The sequence below is a fragment of the Oryctolagus cuniculus genome, chromosome 3, assembly GCF_964237555.1.
Source record: "Oryctolagus cuniculus chromosome 3, mOryCun1.1, whole genome shotgun sequence".
In the NCBI taxonomy this organism is placed as follows: Eukaryota; Metazoa; Chordata; class Mammalia; order Lagomorpha; family Leporidae; genus Oryctolagus; species Oryctolagus cuniculus.
The window spans coordinates 145,242,848-145,266,151 of record NC_091434.1 but is presented as its reverse complement, the minus strand read 5'-3'; the positions used below and the strand labels follow the sequence as shown (position 1 = coordinate 145,266,151).

Here is a 23,304-nt window from a genome sequence, read left to right as displayed (position 1 = left end):
ATTAAGATAAGTTTCTTTAAAGAGACTGGTATGAGGTCAAATAAAATTAAGCCCACAAGTATGTAGCATTGTTGGCTGCTCATTCTAGGCAAATATGCAGGGTAACAAAGACTTTCTCTGCATTCTGCCAATGGCTCCTTACTCCCGCTAATGGGAATAGGTTGGGTTTGCATTGTTTGCAAAGCTAAGACAGAAGATCAATCTGACTCACAGTTGGAGCTGACACATATCATGATATAAATCCAATACCCTTTGCTTAACTCAAAGAAATGGTCTAAGTTCCATAGCAGATATTTTCCATTTTAAAATGAAACTTTCTGACATCCCGGATGTATGTGTGGTTTATGATGATATTGCACATTTCAGGGCAAACAGGTTTTTTTGTTTGTTTGTTGTTTTATAAAGATTGTGAAGCATTGGGGGATTTTCCCTGGAACAGCAAAGAATTTGAGGAAATGTGGTAAGATATGAGACCAGGAGGGTATATCAGGGCCAAAAGGCAGAGAGATGAGAATTTCCAACCTGGAAAACCAGTCGAATTTTTTTGAATAGGGCTTAGGGAAATGTATCTGGTCATGTTCTGAAGACTGAATGGAGAAGTGAGAGCAACAGGCTAGGGAATCATATTATCACACAATAAAGAGAATCTTTCCTGGTCTGAACTCAGGAATGAAAAGCCACATACAATAAGATTCACAATTTTCTCTCATCCCAGCCCTTTCCTCCTCAGAGTTCTAAAATATCCTCTAATTTCAAAATAAAATGATGGAAGCCAGCATGATAGTGTGGTAGGCTACACTTCCACCTCTGGCACTGGCATCCCCAGTGGGCACCGATTTGTGTCCCGGCTATTCCTCTTCCAATCCAGCTCTCTGCTATAGTCTGGGAAAGCAGTAGAAGATGATTCAAAAGCTTGGGCCCCTGAACTCAAGTGGGAGACCTGGAAGAAGCTCCTGGCTCCTGCCTTTGGTTCTCCCTAGCCTGGCTGTTGCAGCCATTCGGGGAGTGAACCAGCAGATGGAAGACCTTTCTCTCTGTCTCTCCCTCTCTCTGTAACTCTACCTCTCAAATAAATAGATAAATCTTTAAAAATAAAAAAAAAAAATGATGGTCTCTCTCTTGAGTGCTAGCCATAATCTTTTAAATGCCAATTTTATGTTTCCTTAAGGTGGACTTGCTGTTATATCAAATTAAACAAATAAAATGTCGGTCATGCTGCTTTCTGTTTCAAGTATGTTTTTCTTTACCCCAGTCATATCCATTTGCACTATTTGTACTAACTAATTGTAGCCCAATTCAAAATAAAAGAAAAAGCCTCACTCACACTATGTCTATGACAAGTCTGCAGTGTAGTCACTGGTATCATCACTTTTGTTTACAGATGAGCTAACTACAGCTCAGGGTATTTGCATAATGATCAATGCCATAAAGTGAATGAAGACCACGAATCTACAAAAAGTGTTCTTTCACTGTACCAAATTTTCATTCCATGGTCCTCTTACCATAAGCAGCTATCATTTCTTTTCTTGATGTTGTTCCTGGTATTTGCACAGTATTTTTAAATGACTTTCCCGCATTTGGAACCCTAATTCTCATCCTGACCTTCTAATTGTACTAGGATCCTGACTTGATTCTCTATGTTTATTCCCTTTTTTTCTGCTCTGTGTGGCATGCACTGGTGGATCTCTATTCTTGACATGCTTCTCCAACTTGGCCACTCACACTCCCTGACTTAAAGCTAATTATCGCCTTCTTCTCACCTATAAAATAACTCCTTGCCTTGGGAACTAGAGCCTTCAAAAATCCCATTTGCACTTATATTTCTATTTATTAGTCTCCAGTTGCTTCCAGATACATACAATCCTCAGACCAAACTGATGTGTTTGAGTTAACTCACTGCACTGTCTCTCTATCTCATCTATATCTGTGGGAATCCCTTCCTCTAGCTCTCAGGGAATGCAAGTCTTTCATCTGCAAAGGTCATGGGTGCTGTTCTCAGTTGATCCTCTAGGCATCATGTTAGGGATTTTATAGAACTTTTTCTAATCTACCAAAAAGCTTTAGATGGCTCTCATTTTACAAGGCAAGAATTAAATCTATAGATATCATGAAATCTGCACAAGATCACACAACTATCAAGAAAATTATGTGTCTGCCTGGTGAGTAGCCAACAAATTCCATGACCTTGCAGTATTATATACTGTGTTCTGAATGCCTATTCTTTTATCCATTTGAAATTTTGCCAGTAATTCAAAGACCAGTTAAATAATAACCTCATGCAACATTTCTTCATCTCCATATTAAAACCTACTGTTCTCTCCACTAATCTTGAATCTGTGTGTATATACATATGCATGTATGTGCAATTCATTTTATATTTACCAAAACCTCTTATAACACAGTTCTCTTTTCATGTGTATTTGTGTTTTTATATAGCTATATACTCTCCAATAGCATAATTCTCTAGTAAGACTAAAGTTCAAGATTTCAGTAGATACATAAGTAGGTTTGAATAGGCAGAAGAGTCATTTGAAAATTGCCTAGAGTAAAGACAGTTCAACACCAGCACAATAAAAGGAGAGAAAAATGCAGTCATTGTAACAGATTAATTTCTCTTACTTGTACCTTCTATAAACAGTAATGGCTGACTCTGATAGAAAATGACAACCATAAGAATGAAAACACTGGAAGGGCTGGCACTGTGGCATAGTAGGTTAAGCCTCCATCCTCAGTGCCAGCATCTCATATGGGTACCAGTTCAAGTCCTGGCTGTTCCACTTCCAAACCAGCTTCCTGCTTATGGCCTGGGAAATCAGTGGAAGATGGCCCAAGTGCTTGGGCCCCTGAACCCACATGGGAGACCTGGAGGAAGCTCCTGGCTCTTGGTTTTTGATCGGCCTAGCTCTGGCCATTGCAGCCATTTGGAGAGTGAACCAGAGTATGGAGGACTTTCTCTCTCTCTCTCTCTCTCTCTCTCTCTCTCTCTCTCTTTCTCTAACTCTGCCTCTCAAATAAAAAATAAAAAAGAATTAAAACATTGGAATACAGCTTAATGTCAGGAGAGTTGTGGGCTTGTGACCTAGTGGATGCTTTCATGAGTCGTGGGTAGTGTAAGGAAAAGGAAAGTAGCTAGATGAGGACTCTCATAGTATGAGTTGTAGCAAAAGGGCCCAAGCTTTTTTACACAGTGAAGTTCTGCAGTGGCTAAACTGAAGGTGAGAGCTGAGTCTTGTAGCCATATTCATAGCATCACCTTGAATAGATCTTGCAGATGTAGGTTATCCAGAAGGCCAAACATATAATATCCAAGAGCCATTAGCTCCTTGTTGTACTTTAAATTTAAAAAATCTAATATATAAAATTTATAATATATCTCTTCAGTAGCACTAGCCATTTTTCAATGCTCAATACTTGAAGCTAGTGGATATTATAATAGGAGATGTAGCTAAAGTATTAGTAACATGTCATATTTTCTGGTGATTAAAATAGATACTTTTATTAATTTTTGCTAAAGTTTTCAATGTAATCACAAAGAAATACACATTTCTGTATCAAGTAAAACCAATCAGTGCTGCATTAATAAAAAGTTCCCAATATCATTCCACAAACATGTTCCTCTGTTGTCCTTTCTTACCTCCCTCACTCCTGGTAATCAGTATTAATCATTTTCCCCAGCATTTTCTGTGCTCATGGAACCACATATATGTGGAGAGCTATATTCTATTAGCTATTTATAGCAATTGAAACATACTATCTATAGTTCCATACAGCTTATTTTTCTCACTTAACAACTTATGACACACAACTCCAGGCTGATGACCATGGATCTAAATCTTCACTTTAAGTAATTGCACAGTACTGAAATGCTAGAATCCATTCATTCATTCAGGGTAAGCATTTGGCCTAGTGGTCACAATGCCTGCATCCCTCATTGGTGTATCTGGGCTCGAGTTATGGCTCTAATCCCAATTCCAGCTTCCTGCTAGTGCTGACCCTGCAAGTCACAGAGATGTCTCAATTTGTTGGGTTCCTGCCTCTTAGTAAAAGACCTGGCTTGAGGTCTCAGTTCCTGGCTCCAGTCCAGACCACTCCTGGTCATTACAATCATTTGGAGAAAGAAGCAGATAAGTTATCTGTTTCTCTCTTTCTCTCTCTCTCTCTCAAATTCTCAAATTAATAGAAGGATTACTTAGAAATATAAGAATCATTCATTCATTCATTCTCACACTAATAGTTATTCTAGTTGTTTCCAACTGGAAAATGTTTCAATCACACTCTTGCATCTGATTGTTATAATCAGAGTCATGACTCCCCAAAATCCGATCAAACTGTAATCTCTAGTACCTCAGCAGATGACTGTGTTTCAAGATAAACATTTAAGGAGTGATTAAGTTAAGATGAGTCTGTTGGAATGAGCCTAACTCAGTGTGACTTAGCAACTGCCCAACAGCTTTCAAAAGAGTTTTCTTTTCCTGCTTTTGTTTTTCATTCATATTCTATGCCATCCTGGACTCTACTTAACAAATCATTTTTTTTCTTTTTTTCTATCACTTCCATATCTTGCATCAGTCATGCAAGTAACAGATTTTCTTGCCTTTCTCTTACTACTACTTTGTTAAGATCTTCAATTTTCTTATCCATTGCCTTACTTGACACCAAATCACCTGGCACGTTCCCATCCCTTTTCCATCTACTGAATCCTCTATTTGTTTACAGATATCGACCTGGCACATCTTTAGAGGCAATGGTTGTGCTTTTGTATCTGCCTGAAAGTGTTCCAGGTTGTCCTGTAGCAGGTAGGAATTGCCCGAATCTAATAAGCTTCTGGTTTCATCCTGCACTGTGCTTTGTTGTATGATTGCGTCTTCTCATTTCCATTCCCTGCGCTGCTTCATCATCTGCATCCCCTCTAAGCACTCTCCCAGGGGATGGTGACCATGCTGGGAAAGCCCCACTTCTCCGGCAGCTTATGCTTCTCCATCTGCCTCTTGCCTTTCCTGGCACTGGATCCTGAGCTCCTGTCCTTTTCAGATGAACCCTTGGGCTTCTCCTCACTGCCCCAGGACAGCAGTGCCCATGAGTCATGCCTGGGAATTTATTTTTGAACTCATTGGCCATAGCAGAAAAACATGTAATGTTTATATATTTGCATGTTATTCTTGTTCAGGGGTCATGCTGATTTCGATTCTAATTGTAGTAGTTAGGCTCCCAAAACAAGCACTATTTGTTTTTGAGAAGTTTTTTTTTTAAAGAATTGTTTGTTTATTTGAAAATCTATTACAAAGAGAAGGAGAGACAGAGACGGATCTTCTATCTGCTGGTTCATTCCCTAAATGGCTGCAACTAGCCAAAGCCAGGAGCCTGGAACTCCATCTTGGCCTCCCAGGAGAGTTACAGGGTCTAAGCACTCAGGTTATTTTCTGCCACTTTTCTAGGCATATTTACAAAGATCTTGATCTAAAGTGAAACAGCTGGGATACAAACTGGCACTAATATGCATTACCAACATCATAGGCGGTGGCTTAACCCACTGCACCACATACACTGTTTATTTATTTATTCAAAGTTAGAGGAAGAGGCAGAGAAAGGAGACCTTCCATCTGCTAATTTTCTCCCCAAATGTCTACAACAACCATGATTTGACCAGGCTAAGCTGGGAGCCCAGAACTCTATCCTGTCTCCTACATGGGTGACAGGGGCTCAAGCACTTGGGCCATGATCTGCTGCCTCTCAGACACATTAGTGGAAACATGGATTGGACACACAGAGTAGCTAGGATTCGAACTAGGAACCCTGATACTGGATGTAGGTGTCCCAAAGCACAGCTTAACTTTTGTGCCACAACACCCACCATTGAAGTTGACTTTTAAGATTAGTTTTTGACAAATGTACTTGTCCCATGGTTCAAATCTTCCCAGTATTGCTACAGAGGATGTCAACTATGTCTCCTGACAATATTCTTATAGCCTAAGGAAGTTCATGAAAGGATAAAACATAAACATCTTTGAGTGTGTCTTAGCCCAGTTGTGCTGCTATAACAAAGTACCTGAGACTAAGTAGTTTATGCAAAACCACAAATTGATACCCTCATGATCTTTAAGTCTGGAAAGTCCAACATCAAAGCCTCTGCAGGTTAGGCTGTCTGATGAGGGCTCATCCTCTGGGAAGGAGGAAGGCTGAAGAGCAAGCCAACACATGCAAGGTAGGTCAAGCTCCGTGATAAGTGCCTTAATATCATTCATAGGGGAGGATCCTCAGGGCCTAATCACTCCAAGCAGCATCACATTGGTCAAACCTGGATTTTCTAGAGGACACATAGTGTGATGTGTCTCCTCATTGAGTCAGAAGCAATGATTGAACTAAGATTATAATTCTAACATTGAACTATGATTATATTTCTGATTCCCCTAGCTCCAAAGTCTGAAGTTTATCAATTAGTATGCATGATAAACTAGACACAAACATAATTTAATGAAATGACAATAAATTCCTAAAGAGATGTTTGATAAGGTATTGGCTTACAGGATAATGAAGACTGAGAAGCTTCAGGATCTATTTTCTGTGAGCTGGAAGTTCTAGAAGGCCAAGGAGGCAATCAAAGAGCAGAGAGCAGGAAAGCAAGTGCTACTCTGATGACCTTAGAACCAGCCTCAGAAAGCAGGAAAAGATTGATGTCCCAGCTCAACTAGTAGTAGGCAGGCAGCCCCCTTTTTCTCCAATGTCAACTCTGTGCTCCACCCCTGCAGAACCCTTGCACTCATGGAATGCATGTGCTGCACATGATGTAAGCCTAAATGGAGCTGATGATTAATTTTGAGAATATTTTTTTTGATGAAAGGAATCACTCCTTCCTCTTAAAGCCTTTTGTTTTTTGACTTCCAGGAGGACAACATATTCAACTCATATTTTTTCCTTCCACATGAGGAAAAAAAGCCTTTCAAACTCTTTTAAGTGATCTTGGACACAGTCCTTGAGCCTCTTCTCTTGTCTGTTATTATGTACTCCTTTGATGATATCACCTACTTTTGTAGTTTTACAGGGCATCGACTCATAATGTCAGCCAAGTCACACACTGGCTGTGATTCTATGTGTATTAGTTAGCTCTTTGCTACTACAACCACAGCCGCTTGCTGGGGGATCTTCTTGCTCCTGGATTGTACAGGGGTCCAGGGAAAAGTCTGGTGCTCACTTTCCCTGCCTTCCGCCAGGTAGAAGGTTGGGATCTGGCCACGTGGTGCTGCCTGGAGCTAGCGAGCAGTACTGGCATAATGCAAACTGTCCTTTCTACTCTCCCCAATGTATCCTTTCGTATTTTATGCTACTCCCGGTGCTGTGATCTCTCTCCTGAGTTCCACAGCTCTCTTCAAGGTATTTTCACTCAGGAGTAGTTGCTCAAGTTGAAATTACTGGGGAGACATGAGTGCTGGCAAGTCCTTTCCTGCCACCCTGCCAAGGCCCAACCTCCTCCCATCTCGGTCCAGGGCTCAATTACTCTGAGGGTAACTCAGCCTCCTCTCATCTCGGTCAAAGGATCCTTTCCTCTTCAGGTTACTCTATATCTCAGGTCCCTCCTGTTCTCAGATATCACATCAGATCCTTCAGCAAATCCTGCCACTTCTGCCTATAAAACAAACCCAAAATTGCACCATTTGTCACCACTGTGATAATTTAGTCTAAATCTTGTTGCCTTCACTTGAATTATTGCAAAATCTCCCTACTTAGTTTCACTGTGTTTTCCCCATATCTCTTCAGTGTATTTTTTAAAAGGATGTATTTATTGGGGCGGCGCTGTGGCATAGCAGCTAAAGCCACCACCTGCAATGCTGGCATCCCATATGGGCCCCAGTTCAAGTCCCAGGTGCTCCACTTCTGATCCAGCTCTCTGCTATGGCCTGGGAAAGCAGTAGAAGATGGCCCAAGTCCCTGTGCCCCTGCATCCACATGGGGACCCAGAAGAAGCTCCCAGCTCTTGATCAGTGCAGCTCCGGCTGTTGCGGCCAATTGGGGAGTGAACCAGCGGATGAAAGCCTCTCTTTCTCCCTGCCTCTCCTTCTCTCTCTGTGTAATTATGAATTTCAAATAAATAAGTACATATTTTACAAAAAAAGATGTATTTATTTTCTTTGAAAGGCAAAGCTAGAGAGAGAGAGAGAGAGAGAGAGAGAGAGAGAGAGAGAATATTCCATCTGTCTGGCTCACTGCCCAAATGGTCATGTTAGCTGGGATTAGGCCTGGCCAATGTCAGGAGCCAGGAGCTCCTCCAAGTCTCCCACATGAGTGCAGGGGCCCAAGCACTCATTTTCACTTATTTTCAACATGGCACCCAGAGTGCTCCAGCTCCCTTGTTGCTCATATCAGTTTCTCTGCTCAGCACCCTGCAATGCTTTTCATTCTCTTGGGAGTAGAAGTTAAGCCCTCAACAACTGGGACAACTCACTGCCATGTGCACCAACTTTCCTTGCCTGCCTCTCCTCCCACACCCAGCATCCTCCAGCACAGCGGTGTCCTTGCAGCTCTAGCACACCAAGCAGGTGCCTGACTCACAACCTTTGCACTCATTCTTCCTTCTGCTCAGGTTTGCCCTTCTCCAGATGTTTGTGCTTTTCATTTCCTCACCTCTTCAATGCCACTGCCAGATGTTAGGGAGCAAACATTCTACTGTTGCATCTATACCTTCTATCATGACTGAGACCTTCTCTGATCCAGCAGCTAGGAGAACTGGCAGTTGAGTCCCTCTTCAGGAGTTGTCCTCGACCAAAAGGGAGTGTCTGTGCCCAAGGTTATAACCCTCACCCAAGGGCACCCCACATCCAATGACTGGGCTGGTTTTGAGGATGAGGTTTCATTCTGTCAGTTATGCCTCTGAAGATCATTCCAACTGCAGACTCCCTAGAGGATCAGCTGAGGCCTGTCTTGCAACTACACCGCAGCCCAACCTTTCCTGCTGCCCGATCCTGCCTCCATCATTCCGTATAGGTTTGTCCGCCAAGGGTATTTACCATTCTCCTCTCTTCATGCAAACCCTGTTTCCAGTTCTTTCCAGGAAGCTGTCTTGGGAAGCAGATTCTAAAATGGGATATTGAGGCTAGATTTCTCACTGGTATCCACAAGTCAGCTGCACCATTAAGCGCTCCTGGTAGTTTTCATACTGATTGTTTCTGGTTTGTAGTAGCAGAACAGTTCTTAAAGTTTTCATTGATAGTTGCCTGAGAAAGGATACTTGTGAGAGGCAATATTATATAGGTAGTACACATTTCAGTGTTTGAGAGGTGTGAGGAAATAGAAATTATACTGACCATGGCATTGATGGCTATTGCTGATTGCTATCAGTTCTCTAGAGAAAGACAGTGGATGGCCAAGGATGACAAACACCACTTTAATGCAATGTGTAAAAAGCCAGGGAGCCTTCTCAGCTGCATGTAGACTCTTCTCCTGCTGGGAAGATGAAGTCCCAGATTTAGCTAAAAGGACAGTGGAGTTCCAAAGAAGATTGAATTGTCAACCTTGTCAAGTCCAGCAGAGCAAAGTCAAGTCCTCTGAGAAGCAGTGGGGTCTTGGGACGTAAAGTAGGGATTTGTAGGCTGCCATAACAAAGCATCTTGAGTCTGTAATTCCCCCTAGACCTTCTGGGCTTGCAGGAGTGGTTTGCTCTTCCCTTTTAAAGGCTAACACCACCCTTTGCATGAGCACAGTCAAAGGCCTCTGTGTTACAAGTTATGCACCTTAGTGAGGATCAATATTTGCTTCTCCTGGAGATCAAGACTTAACTATCAAGGGCCGGCGCTGTGGCGTAGTGTGTTAATGCCCTGGCCTAAAGCGCCGGCATCCCATATGGGTGCCTGTTCAAGTCCCAGCTGTTCCACTTCCAATCCAGCTCTCTACTATGGCCTGGGAAAGTAGCAGAAGATGGCCCAAGTCCTTGGGTCCCTACACTAACTTGGGAGACCTGGAAAAAGCTCCTGGCTCCTGGCTCGGATCGGCACAGCTCCGGCCATTGCAGCCATCTGAGGAGTGAACCAGCAGAAGGAAGACCTCTCTCTCTGCCTCTGCCTCTCTGTAACTCTACCTTTCAAATAAATAAATAAACATTTTTTTAAAAAAGAATTAACCATCATCTACTAATGACAAACCTGGCCAGGGAAATCTGGAATCTGCTAATGAAAGAAAGAGGCAATATTTAAAAAGAGCCACAGTATCTAGCCAGTAAGTAATTACGGATCCGGAAGAGTCTTTCAACTGTACCTGCACACGTGCGCGCACACACACACACACACACACACTACAGGATTATAAGGGTGCTGGATTGAGCAAAGGAGAAATATAAATTAAATAAAGGAGAAATATTATATAGAAGCCCTTTCCAGTGATACAGGACTCAACATCTGAGAGATAGTATTGTTTCTCTAGAATGGTCCTTGGAAGCCTAAATAGAATGGTGCTTCAAATAGTCCATGGAAGCACATATGATAAAATTATGCATGGAATTCAAATTTTTGGCTCCAAAATAAAATTGAATTTTAATTCTACTTTCCTCTAATCTTTTGAAGTATCCTTATATAATGTTGTCTTATGACAAATGGTAGAGGAAGGCAACAAAAGATTGATACAGGCTGGCACATTAGAATGAAGAACACAAGAGGTGCATCTGGCACTGTGGTGCAGTGGGTTAAGCCGCCAGCTGTGACACTGCATCCCATATGGGTACCAGTTCAAGACACAACTGCTCCATTTCAATCCAGCTCCCCACTAATGTGGCTAGGAAAGCAGTGGAAGATGGCCCAAGTCCTTGATCCTCTGCACCAAAGTGGGAGATCCAGAGGAAGTTCCTGACACCTGCCTTTAGTCAGGTCCATCCCCAGCTATTGCAGCCATTTGAGGAGTGAACCAGCAGATGGAAGATCTCTTTCTCTGTGTTTCTTCTCTGTGCAATTCTTTCAAATAAATAAATAAATCTTTAAAAACACACACACACACACACACACACACACAGGAGGCTGGAAAATCAATCAGACTTCAGAAACTGACCACAAAGCTTCCCATGTACTAAATTTAGGAATCCTCCCATGACAGGGATTTCAGCATTATTGAGATTTGTCTTTATAAGCAGGTGTTGATAATAGAAAATATAGTTATAGACAGGTTTCCTCAAAGTAATGGTTATGATAAAAACCCACAATAGTAGAGGCCAGATGGCAGCATTTAATTATGAGATATGAAGTAGGTATATTTGTATAAGGAAAGTCAAGGTCAGAGCGGACATGCAGAGACCCATGGAAGGGTTCAGCAGAGCCCAGTGTTCTTAGAGCCAAAATAAATAAACAGCCAATACAAGTATTGCTTAGTTTATTCAATCTGAGGAGGCAAACGCTAAGAGTAGCCATCCTCCAAGGCAGCAGTCATCTGCAAGCCAGAGAGAGAGGCCTCGGCAGGAACTAACCTGCCACACTTGCAGTCTCCAGATCTCTGGTAAAATATATTTCTTGTGGTCAAGCCACCTAGTCAGTTGTATTTCGTTATAGTAGCCCAAGCAGACCAATGCAACACCCAATTAAAATCAGCAAAACCAATATTGCACCTTAGAGAAAATGGCAGGGGTGTTTGTCAGCTTAAAAGTATAAGGATTCAGGGACGGATGACCCCATTGTATTCCTGCTTAACTTAAGAAAGAATAACCATACTAACCATTGGATCCTGGTACCCAACAAATTGAGTTAAACAGTGACCCTAGTTGCAGCCACTTTTCCCATTGTGGTGTTTTCGCTGAAGCAAATTAGCATAGCCTCAGGTACATAATCTGTGGCCACTGATTCAGTGAAATTTTTTCTCCCCATTCCTATCTAGAACAAGAAGAGCTTGCATTCCAGTGGGACAAATGACTGTAAGTTATTTACTGACTTGTCTATGATGACCATCTCAAACTCTGCCATAAAGATTCCAAAGGGAGATGTACTGTCTTAACATTCCCCAGATGTTGCACAGATCTACACCATTGATGACATCATGTTAACTGGACAAGGTGAACCAAACATAACAAATACATTTGGAAGCCATGGTAAAGCATGGAAACTCTAGAATGCAGTAAAATACATTACAGATATTCAGAGCTCTGCCATTCCATGGAATTTTCTAGAAAAGCCATAGTCTGAAACATGCAAGATCTCCTTGAAAGTAAAGGACAAATTATCTTTTGCACCTAATTGCTGAGAAAAATGTACATACCTTAGAGGTTTCTTTGGGTTGTAGAGATTGCACATCCAGCTCCAACTTATCTACAAAGTCACATAAAAGAAACAAGAGTAGCGATTTGTAATAGGGTTGCAAATATAAGAAACAGGCACCAAATATAAGAAACAGAGGCCACAGAACAGAGAGGAGACAGAATTTATTCAGAGAAAATAAATCTGCAGAGATTGACCAACTGCCATTATGCTCACAGAGCAAACATGGGGCAGAGGCCCAGACCCCAGTGGGCTGGACCCTTTTATATCTTCAGTGGGCTAAGGGCGGCTGTGGGGGGCAGTTGGCAGAGATGAACTTCTTCATACTGGTTCTTCGGGTTTGGCCCATTGGCTTTCCAAACCTAGAGAAGAATGCAGGGGGTAGGGTGGGGAACAGTACAGGATGGGAGATGGAACTGATCTCTTGAAAGAAGTCAAGGGTGACAAGAAATCTAAAAATGGCTGATGCTTATGTCCTTGTTCCATCAACTAGTACATTCCAACAGGCTTACAGAACCAGAGTAGGGTGTCTCAACCTCAGTACAGTTGACAATGGGGACTGGATAATTCTCTGCTTGGGGGATAAGGGTTGCTTCCTGCGCATTTGTTGGAGACATTATAATGCCAGTGACAATTCTCCTTCTCATTTGTGACAGCTAAAAATGTCTCCAGATATTGACCAATATGGAAAAAATTCCTTTGTGACAACCAGAAATGTCTCCAAATATTGACAAATATGGGAAGGGTGCAAATTGACTGCCATTGAAAACTGCTATATCAGAATCATCTGCAGTTAGAAATAATGTCTTGTAGAGTTAATAGAAAGTCCCAATAGGAGAATCATAACATTGATCCATTATGAGTAGAGCCATGCCAGGTATAACTGACTGAAACATGTACATTTGCTATTTGATATTACTGAGCCAATTAAGAAATGAAGCATCTGATGCTAAGATATCAAGTGACCATGTGGCTAAGCATACCTACAATGATGTGCATTGCATAAGACCCACCAAGTCATGAATTTGGATTACTTAGTAGGAATCCATTGTTTAGTGGGAGTATAACATCTGAGGTATGCAAAACCATGGCCACAGAGCACAAGTGAACTGCTTACTCAGGTGGCTTAGTCACCAAGGCTCTCTCCTTAGCTGACCATGTAACCAGGCAACAAAGGGGAAAAGGCCAAGCAAGGATTACATGTCAGGTAAAAATATATGATGTAAAATTATGGGTATGAGCTAAAAATAAACTATTCCTCTTTCATATCCCTACCTAAAGATGGAACTGATAGAATGTGAGGGAAAATCCTTCCAACTGGGGGAGCTATGGTAATTGCACCTACTTATCCACTTTGTGTGGAAAAAAAAGTATACTTATGGATAGTTGTGAATGCATTGGCTGGATGTTGTGGGTCCCTGAAATAAACTGATTAAAAGGTCAGGGACAAAGAGTTCTGAGGAATGTACCTGCTGAGGATTTTTATCTCATTTATATTATAAGATTTAATCCTATGCTTTTATGGTAATGAACATGTACCATAAAAGAGCTGTAAGTACCCAAGAGGCAGACACACCTGGTCAATTGATGTCTACCCAGCCTGTCAGGGGATCCCCATTGCCAGACCAATGGATTCACAAGTGGAATAGCATGGGTTCCCAGATGGAGACTATGGATGGGCCTGACAGTGTGGCCTCCTACTCACCAATGCTGTTGTGACCATCTCTGTCCAATGTCCTATCTACAAGCAATAAAAATCAGATGACACCCCCTCTCCCAGATAGCAAAATTTCTTGAGGAGATCAGCCAGTTACTTTTCAACAAGTTTATTTCAGTGGACTCTGTCCATCCTAGAAAGCACAGCCTTTCTTTTTGACTGGCACCAACACAGATTTACCCTTCCTACCCTATTGTGGAAATTACAGAATATTTAATCCATTGGCTCTTGTCATGATAGAGAAACCTAAAATGGATAGCAGAGAAGGAAGGTTATGACTAACCATTGCAGTCTTGAGACCAACAGCACTGACAGGAGCTGTAGTTTATTTCACTAAACTTACTATAAATTTCCCGAGGAGAAAGAGTAACCGGATGCAGTGGAGGCACTAGACAAAGAGGAGACTGTAAGGAAAGCCCAGACACATGGCCCCAGGTGCATCCTTTGAGGCCCAGAAATCACTGACACGGTCACAGCTTACACTTATTCAGAAATCATACTCACCCAAAAGGATCTCACCCAAAATAGCACCCTTTTGCCAGTGCACATTCAGTGTCTGGTTCTTGCAAGGGTTCAAATGGTCCGGTCTTCCTGCCTGGTTTCAGTATATATCAAAATAACAATCTCAGCACCAGAGCTCCCCATGCAGGGCTGGCTGATTTCTCTGTTCCAGTTGCTTTGCAGCTCAGCTTCTCCCATACCAGTGTCACTTCACTGGCTCACATGCATTCTTCCAGATGACATTTCCAATAAAATCTCTCAATCATGTGTTCATATTCAAGCCCATTTCCAGAGGGCTTAATCTAATACAATGGCATTTTCAGTGAGGTCTTCCGAGTACACGTTACTAAAACTTCCAACCCCTAGACTTCTCCATCATTACATACTCTATATGCTATACTCTTCTTACTTGTGTATTTCATAGCATGCTTTATCATCTACAATTCTATAAATTTACATATTTGGTTTATTGTCTCTGTGAACTTCCTCATCTCCCCCCATCACACACACACACACACACACACACACACACACACAAAGTTTAAGTTCTGGGACGGAATGCATCTGAGTATTTTGTTTACTGATTTATCTCCCATGCCTGGCACATGACAGGAGACTAACTGCTGCATAAATAAACTCCTGCAATTCCACAGTTGATATTTTCCACTTGCAAGCTCTTAGAAAGGAGAATAATGCATTTCCTAGATGCAGCAGAGACCTGTCAAACACTCTATTATCCACCCACCAGTCACCGTTTATTTCTATAAGTTTCTTCTATCTGCAGTCAGTCAGCTTAGAGCCTGCAGACAGAAAAGAAGACCTGGAGTGCACAGGCACAGGAAAGTGTGCTGCCCACTGCAATCTACCTCCAGTTAATGACCAGCAGCAGACCCCGCTTAGGATTTGGAGAGGAAGGAATCATGCAGTGCTTATAGAGGGTATGAAGTGAGGGGAAGAGCACAAGCATTATGCTCTTTTGTAAAGAATGGATAGTATGGGGAAACCACATGCCTGGGAGAAAGACATTCTTAGTAAGGACAAAAGCATGAATGAAAACCAAGATGGATGCCTAACTAGGAGAGAGACAAAAACAAGAAACAACAAAAACACCTCTGCCAAAATAGAGAATGCAGTCTGAAAAATACTGAGAAATGCATGTGGATAAGTTAAGTAGCGCTGACTAGACTACTGAGTATATGGCAGCAGCAGTACGATAGAAGACAGTCATCAGCAGGGAGCCACTGACTTTTTGTTTTTCAGTAAGAAAATAGTAATGGCGAGCATTGGGTTGGGGCAACTCCGCCTGGCCCAGTCCAACAAGACTGAGCGAGGGCAGAGACTGGAATCTGGAAGCTTTAGTAAGAGGTTGTTACAATAAGCAAAAATGAAGTGACTAAGGACAGAGATAGAAAGGAGTTAGTAATGCTACCATATTTAGTAGATGTATTTTACAAATCTTACAATAGACAGAACTGGGGACAGGAGGAGGCACTCTGGGAACCAACTGTGCCTGCCATTCAATCATTATTATACATATAATCATATCCTGGTCCACAAAGAAGAGTGCCCGGAACCAGTAAAGGTAGAAACCACCTCCAATAGAAGTATATATCCATACTGCCCATTAAGACATAAAAGTTTGGGGGCCGGTGCCGTGGCTCACTTGGTTAATCCTCTGCCTGCGGCACCGACATCCCATATGGATGCCGGGTTCTGGTCCTGGCTGCTCCTCTTCTGGTACAGCTCTCCGCTGTGGCCCAGGAAGGCAGTGGAGGATGGCCTGGGTGCTTGGGCCCCTGCACGCGCATGGGAGACTGGGAGGGGGCACCTGGCTCCTGGCTTCGGATCAGTACAGCGCCGGCCGCAGCGGCCATTTGGGGAGTGAGCCGACGGAAGGAGGACCTTTCTCTCTGTCTCTCTCTCTCACTGTCTATAACTCTACCTGTCAAAAAAAAAAAAAAGACATAAAAGCTTATAACACTGACAGTGTAACTTACTGCATCATCTGCATGCACTAACTTGAAACAGCAAGTGTCCCTCCACTCCCTCAAGACTGAAAGATTGCTCTTAAGAAATCCCAAAAGCCATGAGCTCTCTGGAGGAAATACCATACTCAGAGCTCCCAGAAGTGCACATTTGAGTACCATTAGCAAAGGAGAGATGGTTTGCCTCAAATTTCTTGGGAATATACAAGTGTGAAGGTCATTGCTAAGGCAGCAAGGGCTCAAACCACCCAGGAACACCGTGCTTGAAATCAACACCACTTATAAGATATGGAAACAAAATAAAGAATAACACAGTTGACAGCTTGTCTTGACAATTCCCAGCAGGAGCTAAGCCACTGAAGCTCTGAAGTCACAGGAATCAGCTACATGGAACATTCCCCAGGGAAACCCAATCTGATGATTGTAGAAATACAGATAATTAATATTGGCAAAAGAGACATTAAAAATCATGGACTGCAAACTGATTATTTGAAGCATGTTTCTTCCAGTGTATGTTGAATTGCAAGTGTTCAGCAGTAATCAATCAAACTTTTTCAAAGCTAATACCCCCTTCTGAAGATTTCACAGAGACCCCAACCAAATACAGCAAGAGGTAGATTCTTTGTACCATCTCGGATGGCAGCATTTCAATGACTTCAGGAATTGAAGGATTCTCTCTATGTATTCAACCTCAAGTCAGTTTTCCTTCGTGTATGACACTGCCAAAAGATGATTTCAGGCAGGAAAGCAACACAAAAAAATAAGAATTGAAAAGCAACGATTTATTAAAAGTCATTTTCAATGATTATTACAAAATACCACACCCTTCCAACACAATCTCTTTTTGCATTCTAGTTAGTAATGCAACTAGGAAGCCTTAGCAAAGCACCTGCCCTCTCAAAACCAGGGTACATTTTCCACAAAAAAAAAAAAAAGGAGTATGTTTACATTTGAATGCAAATTGTGTCATCTATCCCACCAGCCTATTGCTGCTTTAGAACATAGAAGAATCCTATATCCAGGGAACCATGTATATTTCATTTCTATTTAAAAGCATAGGCAAAAGAAGACTTAATGTTCTGCTAAGTACTAACAGTAGACTATGAATTCGTAGGTGTGCTTAAATAAACTGAGCCAAGCAAATCTCATTCCTTTCAGGCCTTTTGTATTTGCAAAAGTAATGCCAAAAGATTTGCACCCATTTTTGCATTCCTACCTTTCTGCATCTTTCTGTGAGCAAAATGTGGCTTTGGGAGGGATGAAATCCAAGAAGTTTTGACTATGTTTATGTGTCTTCAGCATAATTTTTAAATATGGAAAAGTAAACAAAGCAGGAATATGTATTTAATCTGGCAGCCTATTTCCTTATTGTATGAACATGCAAAAACCCACCTGTTCAAACTTTGCACATGATCCCACAAGCACAGTACTGACAGCTTGATGGCCTGGCTGTATTTTAGCATTTTGTAGTTCAGCACCTTCACAAATCCTAAAATGCACATTGAAAGACTTATCTCTCCCACAGGTAACCAAATCTGTTTGTTTATAAGGAAAATGGTGATTTTCTATCTAATATGTGTTTTATGGTACATATAAATAAAATAAAAAATGAATTTCAACTTTTTAAAAAACCTGTGCAATATAATATTTGCCCACAAACCTGCAGATTTTCAGGGAGTATGTGATATCTGCTGGGGTGGTTGAAAACTATAATACATATTTAGATGTGTTTATGGTTGTTACTTTTCAGGATGAGCCAAATTACCCACTGTTTCAAAGCACACTGGCTTTTATTCCCTGGGTACCAAATCAATACCAATCCTTCCAGCACTGCAGCTGTTGCCTAATGGCCCCAAAGAGTTAATGTGCTGCCTGCATAGAACACATTTGGGTGTCTACACAAAGTGGGCCCTCAATTAGTGTTGACGGATTGACTTTCTCACAGGCAGTAAAAGCTCAATTTATAGAAATGGATCCCATGAGATTAAAAGCAATCATTTCAGAAAATTGTGTGTTGAATTCTATGTTTGTAATAATACAATATCTATGAATAAAAGAACTATATGTATTTTTCCCATTGTTCTAAGAATGGAGTTTTCTAATTCACTGTTAGATTGTAAGACATTCCCAAGGATTTTAAGTTATAATTCACACATAGGAAGACCACAAAATTTGGATAATTTCACAAAAGTATTCTGATTATGATATAGGAGTGCTTATGAAGAATCTTAAGAGCCAAATATCTGAAGACACAAGCACCATCGACTTTCAGTGAGAATGAATGATTTGATTGCTCACTGCTGGTCATATTGATTGTGTAGATTTTTTACAACGTCCTACGTTATCTTAGGCTCTTGCTAAGGAAGATCTTCATGTTTGTGAAGATGTGCCAGAAGTTACCATTTAATTTGGAAGCATAATTAATTTCCTCTTCAGGATCCAGCATGGCTGGATGGTTTCAGTCCTGGATCAGGTGACAGATCAGAGAGCATCCTCTTAGTCAAAGCAGAATTTTATGACGGAGGGAATGGGCTGTTGGGTACCTCGGCAGACATTACTCTGGCATCCTGCGTCCAGGCCAGAGCTGTGCTCTACATTAGAAAAACTTTGAGCAAATAAAGCCACAAGTATCTTAACGCTGCAGAATGGGAAGTGGAATTAGCTCAGAGAGCAAGGAGTCAGCCAAAAGATCCAAGGAACTGGAGAAAAAGCTCCAAGAAGATGCTGAGCGAGATGCACGAACTGTAAAGTTGCTACTATTAGGTAACAGGTTCTTTTTAATTTTTGCTTTCAAAAATCTGTTTTCCTTCAACTGTGTGTTTACTTTCTTCAAAGTTTAATTTCAAATGTATTACTGTGAAGATTTATTATGAAAATGTGCACTTTATAAATATTTCATAATAATTTTCTGTTTATTATTTCATTACATTTTTATTAAGGAAAGAGATGAATATTTACTAGATGACTCAATTTCTCTGTCAACAATATGATTTACTCTTAGTAAAAAGAAACATTATATATTTGTTATTTTATTGCACCCTGATCATTCCCTGAATGCCATTTTCTAATACTGAAAACAGCTCTCTAATTATGTTATAAAGAACTGTATTATTTGTTTGAGCAGAAATGCTCCATTGTTTTACATCAAAGTTAATATGTTGTTTATTTACTTGTGATGGTAAAATCAATAAGTCTCAAGTTACTTAGATAGTATTCATAAAGTACCTTTATTTATGGTAATAACATGATTCAGACTCCCAAGTGCTGCCTGTGATATTATATGTACTCGTGACAAATACTCCATTTAAATCCTTCTACAGCATTTATAATAGTTATCCTATTCAGGAATTGTCTTTTCTATTTTTTTCCTTCTGTTTTACCACAACTATAAGTTCAATAAGTGATCAAGTAGTCAAAAGAATCAAACTAACCAGAATGCTAAACATTTTCATAAAACATTTAACCTGCCGTGGTACTAAAACAGGCATGCTTTTGCAATAAAATAAATTCTTGCAGAAAGCACAAACTTTAATTAAATTAGAATAGTGTATTTTCCCTGATCTTAGTTATACATATACACAAAAGCACTTCATTTTATTTCAGAGTTGTGAATCTCACACAACAAATTGCCCCATTTCTGAGTGCTCCTTAGCTATGCCAATTTGCTCCCAGTGGCAAAAATGAACAACTGTAGAATCCCCAGCACTTGCTCCTCAAAGGAAAGGGTATGTTCTCCTGTTGATACACAGGTCCTGTGGCCGCACACATGCCCCTAGCATTTGTAGGCTCCCAGCTGGAGTTTAGGGACTTAGAAAGATATTGGGATCAGAGCTTACAGAATCAGCAAATGTGCTTTCTTTAACACTTCAGAGAAGTCTCAAAGGCTCTGATCAAGAGTGAAAATAAAGTAGATATAGATAAAACAAACAAAAGGCATGAGGCAAAGCCAAGCACATCTACAAGAGCCTTTTATATTCTTTTATACTAAGAACAGTGGTTCAAGAGTGGTGCGAAAATACATTAAGAATTCTTGTGTTTGAACAAAATTTTGCAAGAATAACATGGATTCTCATATTCTAATTATCTTCCTTTTTACATTTTCCTTATTATTTCATAAAAATAAAAATAGAAATCCAAAAAGTAGGGAGGCTAATGCTACAATTCAAAGGAAAATATCATTAAATATGCCCAAAGCAATGACTCTGGAGATGAGTATATTAGAATAGCTGGTCCCTTGGAGATTTGATTGTGGAGAGAATAGGTTAAAGAATATGTACACATAACCCAAAATACATAATGCATAGCCAAAAACTGAGTCAAAAATATGCAGTGTAATGATAAAGGAACTGGATTTTTTCCTGAAACTTTGGATTGAGATTCAGAATATTTATCTGGGCTTCCAGAATCAGAAAATTTGCAGCGAATGATGTTGGCCCAATTTATTATAGAAAATACTGTCAGATGAAGCAAGAACCACACCAACTACTTTCGATTTAGGTGGTAGGTTTTGACAAGAAGAAAGAGCAACATTGTACCAGAGATCTAGAAGAATCATATATGTTCTATATGTTCTACTTTCCCAAGATGATCACTGTTTTGTATATCCAGTTTCAACATTATCATATAGTACGCTTACATTTTTTTGGTTCCAACAATATATGTGTTAAAACTCTCAGTCACATGTTTCCCGAATACAAAATGAATCAAATCCTCTTTAATATTTCCTATTTCAGCCAAATATTTTCCCTTCTGGACTCTACTTGACGTCCATGTGTGATAATGATTCAATCATGAGATTCAAAACAGCGAAGGCCTTCAGTGATTCTGCTTCATTGTCATTTTGGACTTGAACTAATGCTCTCTACACTCTCATTTTTAGTTCCAATTTGGCCATAAATGTATATCTGAACCTTTCCACTCCCACACTCAAGTCACCTCACCAATGGAATCTATTTAATCTGCCCCACTATTGAAACAATGTCCTGTCTCACCATTGTGGTCGAAACACCAGTTATTAAGTCTGCCAGTGAGTGTATGTCTCATAGGACAAATCAATTTAATCTTGGTAGTTATCAATTTCTGAATATGGTCCTACATTTACAAAAATGAAAAATCTAGAAACAGCTTCAGCACAATACATTCTTTACAGTGATCCTCATTACCTGATGAATGGGTGCTTAGACACAACACACCAGCTTTCTAAACTCAATGTGTATACACAAGATTTCACTGACTCCAAAGAGCTATCAGATTGCTACTTTCCAAATAAAAGACCCTCTTGCACAGGTTCCTTTCTTATGGCATCTTTTAGGTCTTTGGTAAAATTAAAGGATAGATGTCACACCTGTGTTTTTCACAAGGAGCAGGCTTCTAGGAAAATCCAAAAGTGATTAATTTATTACTGGTACATTTGATAACTGCTATCAGACAATAATGTCATATGCTTTAAAAGAGTTCACTTCAATAAGATAAACAAATTCTACTGAGTAAAAGGCTCATCTTCATAAATGTCCTAAGCTAGTTTTCAGTCTTTATAAATGTTGTATTAAATTATATCCATTCAAGGTAAACACCTGTCCCGTAACTGTGGGGTCTATGTGGGTTATGTTTCCATTTTTCCAATGATTTCTCTCCTTATGCCTTTTGATTCACAATTAAGTTTGAGTGAATTCACGTTTTTACATATTTGTATTTTCACAAATTTTCATCATGTGAGCTGGTTAGATTCAGAGCCCCTGGAAAGTTTAGGGGAACAAATTATCTTTATTTTGTGTCATATTCAAAACATTCTGTGCCACATATCACATATAGTTAATATTCATCCTATAATACTCAGATACAATACTGTAATTAGCTTTTAGCCAGGACTTTGTAGCACCATGATGGGAAGTTAATCATGGGTCTTCTCTACTAGTTCTAAATCTTTCATTCTGAATTCTCAATGTGCTATATTGCAAAGATCACATCATTATTTCCAATTGAACCATCTGAGTTTATTGTTTTAAAATATCATTATCTAGTTCTTAGAAATGAAAATTTGGATTAAGTTTAGAGAGCAAAGGAAAATTACTCTAAATGTGCTTCTAGGGGCCAGCGCCATGGCTCACTTGGCTAATCCTCTGCCTGTGGCGCCGGCATCCCATATTGGGGCCAGTTCTAGTCCCGGTTGCTCTTCTTCCACTCCATCTCTTTGCTGTGGCCCAGGAGAGCAGTAGAGGATGGCCCAAGTGCTTGGGCTCCTGCACCCACATAGGAGACCAGAAGGAAGCACCTGGCTCCTGGATGCGGATTGGCACAGCTCCGGCCATGGCAGCCATTTGGGGGGTGAACCAATGGAAGGAAGACCTTTCTCTCTCTCTCTCTCTCTCTCTCTCTCTCTCTCTCACTGTCTATAACTCTACCTGTCAAATAAATTTTTAAAAAGTGCTTATATTTATTGCAGCTAATCAGCATTTTCAAATATCCCAAATTGTCCCACATATTCAACAAATGAGTATTTTGCAAGGCAATAAGTTTTTGTAGTGTTGCAGTAGGAAGATTTTAGTGACAATGACATTATCTAAAATCCTGTAAAATAATTGGTAAAATCAAGCTTACACAGCATAATCAGTTACATAGTTTTAACCACATAGCAGAGTGAAGGCAATGCAACTTAAAACTAGTGCAGCAGAAATGGTTTTTAAGTCATTTAAGGTCAAACTGATTTGTCAATATTTTTATCAAGTGTTATGTGCTTTTATTACTTCTAAGAGTGATTTTGGGCTAGCTAATATCCTCAGAGAAATGACAGACTTTAGAATATGTTGTGAAGTATAAAAATTCAGACAGATGTGGGTTTTTTCTTTTGCATAGTAGATTCTCAATTCTGAAATATATGTCAATT

At 40.4% G+C, this 23,304-nt stretch overlaps 2 protein-coding genes across 7 annotated transcripts in view; one reads left to right on the top strand and one right to left on the bottom strand.

Annotated features, from left to right (window-relative positions):
• GNAT3 (G protein subunit alpha transducin 3) overlaps positions 1 to 23,304 on the top strand; it is a 75,566-nt gene that overhangs the window by 771 nt on the left and 51,491 nt on the right. Inside the window, exons 2-3 of one of the 5 annotated variants that reach the window (XM_070071244.1) lie at positions 4,717 to 4,796; positions 11,842 to 11,878. The exons of 2 other annotated variants lie outside the window; for them this stretch is intronic. Coding sequence is in view for 1 of the 3 variants with exons in the window: in XM_002712017.4 (XP_002712063.1) it covers positions 19,067 to 19,184 (118 nt within the window). In the remaining 2 variants the exon portion in view is untranslated. Of the gene's footprint in view, positions 1 to 4,716; positions 4,797 to 11,841; positions 11,879 to 18,926; positions 19,185 to 23,304 lie in introns of those variants that run through there. 2 more of the 5 variants (XM_070071242.1, XM_002712017.4) reach the window with 2 other exon arrangements.
• Positions 1 to 23,304, bottom strand: part of CD36 (CD36 molecule (CD36 blood group)) — a 206,392-nt gene that overhangs the window by 160,785 nt on the left and 22,303 nt on the right. The gene's annotated exons all lie outside the window — the stretch shown is intronic.